At 64.0% G+C, this 12,397-nt stretch overlaps 2 protein-coding genes across 2 annotated transcripts; both read right to left on the bottom strand.

Annotated features, from left to right (window-relative positions):
• Nucleotides 1-223: 223 nt before the first annotated feature.
• Nucleotides 224-9,481, bottom strand: LINJ_23_1590 (putative DNA polymerase zeta catalytic subunit; the record flags this gene model as incomplete). Its single annotated transcript, XM_001465796.2, has 1 exon — nucleotides 224-9,481. The coding sequence occupies one exon, from the start codon at nucleotides 9,479-9,481 to the stop codon at nucleotides 224-226; it is 9,258 nt and encodes a 3,085-aa protein (XP_001465833.2).
• Nucleotides 9,482-10,671: 1,190 nt separating this feature from the next.
• LINJ_23_1580 (conserved hypothetical protein) lies at nucleotides 10,672-11,241 on the bottom strand (the record flags this gene model as incomplete). The annotated part of the gene is made up of 1 exon (XM_001465794.1): nucleotides 10,672-11,241. The coding sequence occupies one exon, from the start codon at nucleotides 11,239-11,241 to the stop codon at nucleotides 10,672-10,674; it is 570 nt and encodes a 189-aa protein (XP_001465831.1).
• Between the last annotated feature and the right edge of the window lie 1,156 nt (nucleotides 11,242-12,397).

Below are 12,397 nucleotides of genomic sequence, written 5' to 3'. Positions count from 1 at the left end.
TACAACAGAGAAGCTCCGCAGGAGAACCACCACAAGAAGCGCGCCAAGGCCGCTCCATCTGTGCGGCATCCGCCGCCTGCCTCTCTCTCTCTCTGCGCGTTCCACAGTTTTCTGTGCGTGTTGAGAATGCAAGGCGGAGGCAACGTCGTCAGCCATCGTCCTATCCGCGCACAGACTGGCTCCAGCGGAAGCGGCTCACCGTTCGCAGCCACAACGCCCTCACTCACAAAACCTTGTTCAGAAACGCCTGCAAAGCATGCCACTGCGTCCGCTGTGCCGTCACCCACTTCTTCTCAAATCCAACGGCGCAGTCGACCGACACGCACCCGCGCGGCACACCCTCGGCGGACAGCTCCACCGCGGCCAGCACGTGGCGTGGCGTACTACCATCTACGCCATCGTAGCCGTGCCCTGGACAGTTGCGGCGCCGCGTCAACGTAGACGACATGCAGAAGGCGTCCATGTCTTCCATGTCTGCTACGGCCAGCCTGTACTCGTCCGCCGCGGCATCGCCGGCATCGCCGCCGCCGCTGATGCAGCGCGCACAGAGCCCCTGCAGCGCGTTCATCTGCCGGTGCATAGAGCGGCACTGCTGCTGTACGTGGAGGTGCAGCGACAGCGGATCGCTCCAGCATCGCGTGCAGATGGGCGGAAGGCGATGGGGAAGAGGAAGCGGTGCCGCTGGTGCTGTGGAGGCGGGAGGGTAGGCGACTGTAGAGCAACGCCCGCCGCTCACTGCTGCGCCGCATCCCACCCCTCCGACATGCATCAGCACGGCCTGCTGTCGAGAGATGTCGTTCAGGCTGACGGCCTCCTCTTCGCAGACCACACAGAGTGTGCGCGGGTAGAAGCTTTCCAGGGTCACGGTGCGCCACCGCTTCCGTCTCCCAGAGCGAGATGCAGCCCGACCAGGCTTCAGAAAGCGGTCGAGCTGTGGCGGCGCTGCGCCCGTCAAAGATGAAGACGGACGATTGCTGCGTTGCGTCGCCAACTGGTCTACGTCGATCACCTCTTGTGTCGAGGGGCGGGTGAGGTCTGCCACCTCTGTTAGCTGCGCCGCTTCGTCACTCGGATCCTCATCGTCGCTGATCTCCTCCGCTGTTGCCGCCGTTGTCGCCGCGGCGGAAGCAGCGCCGCCTCTAAGAGCAGACAACACGCCTGAGCTGCTGTGGTGGTGGCGTAGCCCTTCCATCAATGATGCCAGCTGCCCCAAGCGCATCTGCCGGCTTCGCGGACTTAGAGGGGCGCTCGCGGTATCGAAGGAGAATGGAAGGGGGGCAGCACCGCGCGCGTCAGGTGGCACCACGCCCTGCAGCCGCTGCAGCCGCTGCTGTGCTGCCATGAAGGTCGGCAAGTTTAGCAGCGCCGCGTGCGCCGTGCGCCGCCGAGGCATTTCTTGATACCACCGCGCAAAGCGGATGCCGACAAGGCAGAACATGCGATCAAGCGTTCTGTTTACGTGGCGCACGATGTAGTAGGCCGCGTCCACGCTGCGGGTGTCGTGTGCCTGGAGGAGGCGCTCCGGGTGAAGCACCTTGTCTGTGAGCTTGTTAACTGCAGTGGTGGATTGCACCACCACGTACGGCAGTCGCTCTCCCCAGAACGGCGTCTGTGTGACGTCCTTCTCCATCTGCTGGAAGGCCAGGCGGGCTGCCAGCGGCAGGTGCGTGTCACCTGCGTCCTTGTACCGACCCAACTTCACCGCACGGCGGAAGATGCACTGGAGCGGGTTTGCGGCCCCAGACTGGAGCCGCTCCACCGCCGCGTAGTACGACTGTCGCAGCGCTGTCGCACTGGCGCCGTCCAAAAGCATCCGCAGGAGTCGGTCTGTGAGCTGCACGGTGGCGGGGCACTGGTCGCGTCGCACCACCTCAATCCCTTTCGCCAAGAACGTTGGAGCCTCCTGCGTCGGTGAGGTCCACATGTACCCGGCGTACCGCTTCTTCACGAGCAGTAAGCACGGCAGCAGCACCTTCTCAAACTGCAGTCGTATCGGCGCCGGGTTCGACCGTGTGACCGCGTCGGCCATCTCCTGGCCAATGCGAAAGGCATCCGCCTTGGTGCGGCCCGCAAGCCGCACGAACAAGCTGTCCGTATCGCCGTAGACTACCTCGGCCCGCCACGCCGGAGTGCTGTGTATGAGTTCAATGGCGCGCTCAAGCGTCTGCCGGCCCAGGGACACGATCGCCTCGGCCAGGTCGACGCACGGCATGCGGCCCGTGTACGACGCTGCTGTGTACCCGTACGTCACGTTTGCCAGCAACTTGAGAGCCAGCTGCTGCTCCTGCAGGCGCTGCTGCATCGTGATGTCCTCTGATGGCACGGCAATATGCTTCAGCGCCGCTTGCACCTCGAACCGCGTGTCCAGCACGGCCTGCACCATCTGCGGCAGCAAGCCGACTCGTGTGCTGGGAGAAACGAACATGGCGCCGTTGGGGCTGAAGACGACGCCGTCGTGCTGGGCGCCGTCGTCGGGTAGCAGCTCCGCCAGCGCGGCGTTGCTTTGCCTGAACCGCGGCAGCACCCCAAGTCGTCCGTGCGAGTGTGGCTGCACTAAGCCAAGGCACGTGGAGTAGCAGAGGTTGTAGGCGATGATGAGGCTCGGGTACAAGCTACGGAAGTCTAGCACCACCACGGGGTCATGGCGGTACAGGTCCGACTTGGGCTGCATCACCAGCGGGATGCACTCGATGCGGGGTTGGCGATGCACCTGGCTCAGCGATGGTGACAGCATCGCGTACCCGAGAGGATGGGCAAAGCGGAGAAGGGTCGCCTCCACGCGGAACTGGCTGCCGCGCGTGATGACCTCCTTGGTTAGGATGCCGTACATCCGCGAGAACTCCAGCAGCCTCGTGAACCAGCGCAGCTTGCACGCGATTCGGTGCGGCGCGGCGACGCGTGAGGCAAGGTAGCGCAGAGCCGTGTGCCGCTCGCCTCCGCCGGGTGCATCGGCGCACTGCGGCGTCAGGAAGAGCTCGGAAAGATAGCTGTCCGTGAAGTAAGGTAGTGGTTGCCCCAGCAGCTTAACATGCACCATCGTCAGGGAGTAGCTGGGCATCTTTATTTCCTTACGCAGGTCTTTGCCGAGGCTCGTGCAGATGCGCCCTACCACGTGTATGTCGGTGCCAAACCGCTTCGCGTACTGGTCAGCCGCCGCCGCCGCTGGCGCGGACGCCGCGGCGCGGAGGTCGAGGGCTGCACGCGGCCGCGCCAGTAGCGGCGGCTGCCCATTCCGCCGCAATGCCGGGGGAGCCCAGTGCATTGTGCGCCCCTCTCTGTACTCAACGGTCTGCCCAGCTAAGGCACCGCCTCTGCAGCCACGCACGCCACCCTTGGCGCCCGCATCATCTGTGCCGCCGCCATCTACGTCATCGTCGTCTTCATCCAAGTCCCTCAGCGGGGCGGCCCAGGATGCAGAAGAAGCAGCGCTAGACAATACCGAAGAGCGCGCAGCCATGGCGGTGGCACTCCGAACGGATTCTTGAGAAGGCACAGACTCGCCGCCACCGCCGCTGCTGCCGTGACGAACCGTGAAGGAAGCGGCTGCATGAGAGGCGGGTGACCGCGCGCGATACCTTGCTGCGGCGAGCTCGCCAGCATCTGCGCCCCCGCGCCCGCCCTCTGTCGGCCCTTCCTCTGCCATTGAGGAGCACGCGCGCTCAGCCGCGCCGCCGTCGGCGCCAGCATCCCCACCCGACGCTGACGCGGCGGCTGCAAAGTGCGACCCGCAATTTGCGTTGGTCCGCTGATATCCGTGATGCTGCAGCACGCGTGACAAGTCAGAGGCCAGGTTGCGCTGAAACACCGCCCGGTAACGCAGTGCCAAGTACCCAAGCCCGTACTTGAAGCCATCCCACGAAATCAAGATGTCGGGGTCGTACGCGAGGATCTCGCCACGCACGCGCGCGAGGAGCGCTGCCTCGTCCGGCATCGTCACCACCTGCACCGCCTCAGTCAGTCCCACAAGGGGCGGCGCACGCCCAGCAGCGGACGGGTGCGTCGCTGCGCGCGCAGCTGCGGAGCGTAGTGGAGCGGCCACGCAGAACACGCGAACGGCGATGGCGCTGTTGGTGGCTGTGGTGGCCTGTCCCAGTCCCACTGCGAGCACCTCATTCGTCGACGCAGGCGCTTCTCCCGGCAGGCGGTGAAGCAGCACCTCAATGTAGAGCACGCGCAGGGTGCACTGCAGGTGGTGCTGCGGCTGCTGTGTGGCGGAGAGAGAAAGACCGGGGACGTGGCTGGTAGACTTTCGCCTGCTCACCACCGAGAGAAGGAGGCTCTGCTTGGCGCCACGGCGTGTGGGAGTCCCGCGTGCGGCAGTCGGCGCCACCCTCGCGCCCCGCGAGGCCCCGGCAATGCCAGCCGAAGGGGCGGGGAATGACGCCACCGCCTCATACCGGCACGGTAGCAGCGCTCCATCACTCGGCGTTACCTCCGTCGCTGCGGTCCACGGCCACGCGACAGCAGAGGCGCACACCCGCAAGTCGCCGCTGCTACCACCGCCGCCCCCTCGCGAGAGGAGCAGGCCCTCGCTTCCAGAGGCGGACACTGCACAGCAGCGTCGCATGTCATCCACCATGTAGCCCAGCTGGCCGCGATGCTGCAGCAACACCATGCGCGCACCTCCCTCATCAAGGTGCCTCCCTGCCTGCAGAAGGTCGAGGAAGCCGCGCTGCGAAGCCGTCACCTCGCGCACAGGGTCCACCGATGACGAGGACGACCGTGAGGGCGTAAGAGAGGATACCACGAACGATGCGATCGGTGCTGCAGAGCTGCTGTGCGCGCAGGATGAGGCTGCCGACAGCACCACAATCTCCGTTGCTCTTCTCCCCCCTGCCGCCGCTAAAGTACCCCCGCTGCGTGCCCCATTCGCCCTCGAGCCATCTCTCACCGTTGCACCGACCGGCTGCTCCTCGTTCCCGTCTCCGTCAGGGTCCGCCGTCTCATTGGAAAACCGCAGCTGCGGCGCAGTGTCCGACTCCTCGATGGCACCAACCGCCGCAGCGTCTGCTGTGGGGCCGTGGCTACCATCAGTTGTGCAGCTGGCGCCACGCTGGCGCAGCCACGCTTGCTTCTCCGACACGAATGCGTGTGCAGCGAAGTGACGGGCCGCCTGCACACCGCGCAGGACGCGCATACGGCCGACAGCGAAGTCTGGCGGCGGCGTTCGCATTAATGAGACCCGCCAGAGGCGCTTACCGGCAGGCGGCGGCGCCGCGTCGGCGGCTTCTTGTGATGTTTGCACCGCAGCTGAAGGTGAGGGAAGCTCAGCGGAGGCCTCGGAGGAGCTCTGTGGAGGTGCCCTGTCGGGCATATGCGTGACGCCCAGTGGGGCGGCGTGCGCAGCGCAAGCCGACGCCGCCTCGTCCCCCCGTTTAGACGCATCTCTGCCTCCTCCCCAACTGCTGCCAGTGGAAGCAGAGCTGCTGGGGAACAGCAACGTGTCCTCGCACCCGTCCTCACTCGCCTCTAGCCACGGCGCCTTGGCTAGCGTCGCGGGTACCTCCACGGGCGGGGAGGAGGGCGCCGGTGGGGATGTGAGCGACGCCGCCGCTGCTCTCGAGTGCGCACGCGGGGCGCCCAAAGGCAGCAGAGGCTGAGGCTGAGTGAAGAGCACGCGAGATGATGAGGCGCCTGTGCGCGACGAGTGGTGCGCCGTGGCGGCATCAACCCTTCTCTCGCCGCTCTCCAGTTGTTGGTCACCATGCGACAAGACGCGTCGTGAGGAAGGTAGAGGACGGCAATCAACGGCCGACTTACGCACGTCTGGCGTGAAGACATCTGGGCAGACGCTAGTCAGCACCCGGGCCTCGACATGATACGCGTAACGACAAAGAACTCGCAGCAGAGGAGGCGAGCTGCAGCTGGGGTGTCCAGCGTGGGGCCGATGCCGGCCATCAGGTGGTCCTGCGAAGCTGTGATACACTGCCACATCAGTGAAGCAGTGAACCCTCCAGACTTGCACCTCAGCAGCCGCGTCATCTGAAGGACGACGACGCCCCAGTTGCCACGACACGCTGCCCTCTTCAGGATCTGTCTCACGCACCTTTAAATCGATCTCCCCGATATCCAGAGTACGCGCCGCAGACACGGCGACGTCTCTCGCAGGAAGCTGTTGCGTGGGTGCGGACGGCGCAGCCGCCTGTGCATAACCCTCCAGCACCGAGGTGAGAACGCTATCGTACACGTTGCTGAGCACCACTTCCCCCAGCTGCACGTCGCGTGCAGTTCCAGCAAAGTGGCTGTGGTAGTCCCTCATCGAGGGCGCCGTGCTAGCGGCGGCAGCGGCGGCGGTTGGTAGTTGAGCGCGCAGCCATGAGCCACGGCGCACCAACGCTTGCTCCTCCGCAGCGAAGTGCGTCTCGCTCAAGCGCAGCAGCCACTGCAGCTCTGTCGTCTCCGTCATCAACGCCGCTACACGGGCCATGGCCAGGACCTCGCCGTGACGCAAAGAAGGCGCGACTTCGCGCACACGGACGAACGCGACGCAGTCCCCCTCCGCCAAATCATGACGCGTGAGGAGGCGGGTGGGCGTCGCAGTAGCCGGTGATGCGGCCGCAGCGATGCCGGCGCAACGGCGTCCGCCCTCTGGAGTGTGGTCGTTTTCCGCACCCACCAGCTCGTCCAATGCCGCGCTGCTGGTGTCTCTCCCCAGTCGCGGAAGCGAACCATCTTTTTGCGAGGCACCGACCGATGGCCTGATCGCCTCCCCATCGATTCTGTCCAGAGCATCGAACGCGAAGTCATTATCTTGCCCTTCACTGATCTTCGGAGAACGCCCGACAGACGGCCGCGTCGGTCGCTGCGTGGGCGTCTCGCGCACGAGTGCTGCGGCGTCCAATGCCGCGAGACACGGCTCCCCCTGGGCTCTCTCACGTGACTGTGCCGCTGAAGAGCCGAGAAAGGACGGGTCAACGCCCTCGCGGCCTTCCATACAGCTGTTGCCGTGATCTGGGGAAGTCCTGCCGCTGGAGAGGGACGCCGTGGAGGACGACGACAACGCAGACGACCACGAGGAGCCCGCACGCGACGGTGCCGCGGCGATTATCGAGTCAGAAGCTGCGCACGTCAAGGTCACGTCCGCGTTGCTCGCCGGCTCACGAGTTGTCTCCAGCATCGGTTGCATGTCCCTGCAGTCCGCCCCACTTGCCTCCTTGCTGCTCATTGAGCTACGTCGCGGTGCTGTAATGACCGCTGCTGCGACGGAGGTAGTGGGCTCATCTCCATGGAACGGTAACGAGGGCGCGCTTGGCTGTGCCAGCGCCGTGAACAAGTCCTGCGTCGGCGCAGCCACGACATCGGCGTAGGCTGTGGCCGAGAGCTCGTCGAAGAAGGACTGGTATGCGGATGAAGAAGGGATCGGCTTCCCCGCAGCATTCTCCGGCGCTGCTGCTGGCTGCTGCGGCTGCGGCTGCGGCTGGGTCTGACCCTGTGGCACAGAAAGCTTCAGACTCTCTGAGCTAAAGCCAACGTACAGCGCCTCCCCGCCAGCGATGGCTGATTCCTGGTCGGCAACATGTGCGAACGACGACGGCACGGCAATGTGGCCATCTGCGTACACGCGAGTGCTCATCGCGTCTGTGGCCCCGCGTCGGTGGCCGTGCCGACTTGCCCTTAAAGTAGCGCCGCCAGGCCGGCGGTACTCGGCAAGAAGCTGCTGGCGAATGGCGCGCTGATCTTGCAACTTTACAGCACTTTCAACAAGAGAAGCGGCGGACGAGAGTGGCAGCACCGAAGCCGCGGCAGCGCCTGTGCTGGCGAGAAACATGGCAGTAGACACTTCGCTGCCGTCTTCTGTCTTGCGAACCGCAGAAGGAGCGGCAAGCGCCGCAGCGACCGCTGCGTTGGCCTCCGCCCGCTCCTTCAAGTACTCTAGCATGCGGTGTCGCAGCCACCGCACCGTCGGATCGCCGCGTTGGATCTGCATCACGTGGCCGTAGCGCCCCTGCTGCCCCTTCAACCCGGCCGCCGCGACATGCGCACACTCCTGCTGATGGCGCTCCATCGCGATGGTGTCCGCAACGCGCAAAGTATCGGACACCCCATGCTCGCTGAAGTAGTGTCGTATGATGCGGCGTGTGTAGTTGAGGTTGTCGCCGGCCGTCACGGTTCTTCGTCGCCCCTGCGCCGCTACTGCGGCACCCTTAGCCTCCCCCTCCTCCACTGCGGAGGAGTGGTCGAGCAGATCGGCACCGGCGACGTCCAGCTCCACCTCTGCCGTGATGGCGCGACCTAGCTCATCAGGTCGCCAGCGCTGGCGAAAGAGAAGCTGAGACTGCTGCGCAGAGCTGGCGGCTGCTTGCCTGTGCTCCTCCTCGTCCTTATCCTTCAGTTCTCGTTTCGCCGCGTCACTGTCGTTACCGCGGCTGTGCTGGGGCGCCTGCAGCCTACCAACCGCTTCAAGCGACGCCGAGAGGGCAGGCGAGTTCTCCGAGAGCTCGGCAACGGTCGGCAGACGCACATGGCACCGTCCAGCTGGCAGAAGAAACGGCGCGATGCCACTCACGCGCCACCGCACCATGAACTGTGTATGATACCGATAGTGCGCATCGTACAGCTGCCACTGCCGCCCGCCCACCTCCGTCGAGTTCTGCAGCACATCCACCACCCTTGGCAGCAAGTCGGGGTCGATAAGCTCCACCTCGTAAAAGGCGTACGCGTGGGGCCGGTAGCCGTACACGTTGAAGCGGTGGGCAATGCGGACGTTGTGCACCAGCTGTTGGGTCGGCACAAGCGTGCCCTGTCGCGCGAGAACGCGCAGCGCCACGGCCTCGAGCTGCGCCGCCAGCTGATCGGCAGAGACGCTGCGGTCGTACTGGGGGAGCAGCAGCGATGGGTACACTCCATGTACATGAAGGCAGGCGCGGCGTTGCGTGTAGCGGCCACGCCAGGCGGCTGAGCTACCAAGGTTCCCGTCTGTTAAGATTAGCGGGTCGCCGTCGCCGCCAGCGGCGCTCGTAGCCGCGCAGAGGGTACTACAAGGAGGTAGAAAAGATGAGGATGGTGCATCGCAGTGCCGCGCTACCGCGCCGGCCGCCGCAGCCTTGTTGCCGTGTCCATCAGCATCTAAAGCGTACGTGGCCCTCTTCGGCGAGGGCGAGGCATCCTCCTGCTGCAGCGGCGCCGAGGTGCCGCTGAGTCGGCCGACGAGTGGAGTGGCTCGGCTGAGAAGCAGAATACCACCCCCGCTGCTTCCGCGAGAGAAAGAATGTGGAGTCGCGGCAGCCGTGATTTCCGCGTCGCCGTCGAGTTCGTTCTCTGGAGCGCTGCTGCTCGCGTCGCGGGGCTCCGTTGACGCGACGGGTGCTGAGGTGCCGGACGTGGTGGGGGTGAGATCCAAAGGAATGTGTACGTAGCCGAAGAGGTGCAGCACTGGACAGCGCGCCGACACACGACGGAAAATCGGTGACAGCGCTGCGTCACCCAAAGCCGCATGCGGTCGCTCTAGCGAGTGCTCGATGGAGACCACCTGCATGTACATGATGTCTGATTGCGAGAGCGAAAAGACGATGATAGGGCCGTCGCTTCAAGGGGCGGGAAGCGCACGACGCGCGTGCGCAGCAGGAGCGGAGACGAGAGAGGGAGGGAGCGCACAGCACCTAGATGGAGGGAGAGGGTGAGGCAAAGGATCGCACAGCTCGGTGGTGTTGGTGGATGATGATGGGTGGACGCGGCAGTCACGCAGTGGCGGCCAATGACAAATGACGAGCAGTGGAAAGGAGAAGAGTTGGAGAGAGACGAAAAAAGATACGAGCCGCGCGCTCTTGCCCTCCTGCGAAGTCGAAATGCCGCAGGGACGCGCACAGTGTAGGCCGGTGATGTGGGTATTTATAGGTGAGTGTGTGCATGAGTGCCTGAGGAAGGGCCTTGCAGTGGCTCCGCAGTGCGCCTTCGCGAGAGAAGAAGGGTGCGGAGCCGGGTCGCCACCCTTGCTGTAGCGCATAAACGCTGGAATTGATAGGGTGAGAAGAGAGGCGAAGGTTAGCGCGAACGCGTGCGTCAGTGCTCAGGAAGGAGCGGTGATATGGGGAGAGAAAGATGGATGCAGGTGGGAGGGGCGCTCAGAAGAGAGCGGGCAAGGGGAGAAGACCCGCGCAAGCGTGCACCGCGAGCGTATGTGCCGACGGCTTCATCGTCATCTTCGAGTATGAGCTCCAGAGAGAGAGGTCTGCGCGTACCTCACGCACGCACACACACTCCTGTCACTCTTTTGAGTTGTTCTGCAGCTGCTGCACCTTCTCACGTGTTCCTGCGTAGAGCCGAGAGGGCGGCGGAGGAAGCGCAGAGATCCTTTTCGGCCAGCCATGTGCTTGCAATGTCGGCCATGCCGTCACCTGCCACAGCCGCCTCGCCTTCTCCTCGTCCAGCGCACCTTCGTTGTTGGATGCCTATGCACTCGCATAGCGCCTGTGACGATAAACCCAGCAAGACGAAGCGTCATCCATGTACAAGGAACAAGCCAATCAACACCCACCACAAGGCACCGGTGCACACGGGAGACGACAAGAAGAAGTCGCCCGGTCAGGGAGAGCGGAGCGAGAGAGACAGCGGACGTCAAGCACCATGCATCCCTCTGCCCCTCGCGACTCACCCAATCACGAGCTGGACACCTCAACTCAGGCAATCGTATCCGCCCTCCCCCTCCTCCTGCACTACCTCACCACCTCTCACTCACAGCTTTAGCACCTTGGCAGGAATGCGCGTCTCGACCTCGACCGTGTCCGCCTGCGTGAACAGCCCCAGCCACATCTTGAACGGCGGCACGTGGAACTGACTCAAGCGCACCGGGCAGCGCACCACTAGCTCAGCCCCCTCAACTACCTTGCTGCACTCCACCGTGTGGCTCGCACCGTGCAGATTCAGTGTACCCTTCACAGCGTCGCTCGTGTTGGCCTCGACATCGTAGGTGATGAGAGGATACCGGGGGGCGTTGAGCACATAGCTCCGCGTTCGCTGCATCACCCGCTCCACTTCGGAAAAGCTCAACGGCACTCGCTCAAATCGAGACGGCATGTACACCTCGCACTGAGGAAGCAGCGAGTCTGCGCTCACCTCAACGCGCTGCAGCGCGCGCTCGCGCCGGTTCACCAGAAACGAAAACTGCTGCACCTTGAACCGGAGCGGGCGACCAAGGAAGTGGCCCAGCAGCCCAGCCGGCTCCACGTACACGTACATGTCCACATCCTTCAGCTCACTGCTGCTAGACATGCGCTTCGCACCCCAGCCGAGCATCTGAGCCATTGGAGAGAGGAAAGCGGAGAGGGATGAGGGATAGGCACGGTGCGCGAGGCCCTTTTCTCTCGCCTGCTGTGTAGTGCGAGTTCGCCGGCTACCTGGTACCGCCTCTGCGTAGGCGGAGTCGTGCACAGATAAGAATGCATGCGGCGGGCGACCAAGTTCGCGTGCGCGAGTGCAAGTGCGAGTGTGTTGCACAGCGGTAATTATCCGTGCGCGAGAGAGAGAAGATGGTAAAGAGGAGCCCGACGAAACAGAGCGTGAGATGCAGGAGCGGATCATGACAGGAAACGTGCGGGTCGAGCTCGTGCCTCACTAGGAGGTCGGTGGCGCCTTCTCTTCTCCAGCACGCCGCGGCCAACACGTGCCGGCATGAGGCCCCTGTCAGGAAAGCGGCGGTTTGCGATGCATATGAGCAGCAGCAACGCGGTGGAGCGCAAGGGAGAGAGAAGGCAGAGGGGCGGTGCACAAGAAGTACGGCAAACACCCTCACTGAAGACACCTCTGACGGACATCTATGCGAGCTCGAGGCGCGCGTGCTCGGAGCCTCCCACACACACACACACACACACACACACACAGATCCCACACGCACACAAGCACGCTGAGCTTGGCCTTGAAGGAGTTTTTCGTTTCAAGGGAGGATCAGCATGGAGACCGAGAAAGACGAGCGAGGCGTGCGGACTCACGCGCACGCCTGTATTTCGTGTACATACCGGAGAAGGCGCACGTGGGGCGTCCACGCGGCAAGGAGAATAACATGAAGGAGGGATCTGTACATCGAAGTGATCACGGCAAGACCATCGAATCGGTTCCTCTATGATGAAAGCGCCTCTCGCTCGCTCGGGGTCGCTGGTGTCTGTGCGCATCACCTTCCTCCGTCCGGGCAAGAGAGGCAAGAGAGGTGCTCAGAGCTGAGGAGGCACACGCCTCCTTTCGCTACACAGAGCACAGACACCACGCGCCACACATATGCAGCAGGCACGCACCCATGCCCGAGAGACACCAGGCCAAGCGCGCAGACCCACACAGCGGCAATGTCAAAAAGCAAAAAGAGGAAGTCGATGAGGCCACAGGCACGAAGAGAAAGCCGAGAGAAGGAGAGTGAACGCCAACACACGCACTGGTGCTACGCCGACGGCCTCCCCTCACCCTTCCGTCG

Source organism: Leishmania infantum, chromosome 23 (genome assembly GCF_000002875.2).
Source record: "Leishmania infantum JPCM5 genome chromosome 23".
Classification (NCBI taxonomy): Eukaryota; Euglenozoa; class Kinetoplastea; order Trypanosomatida; family Trypanosomatidae; genus Leishmania; species Leishmania infantum.
This window is presented reverse-complemented; position numbering and strand designations above follow the sequence as displayed.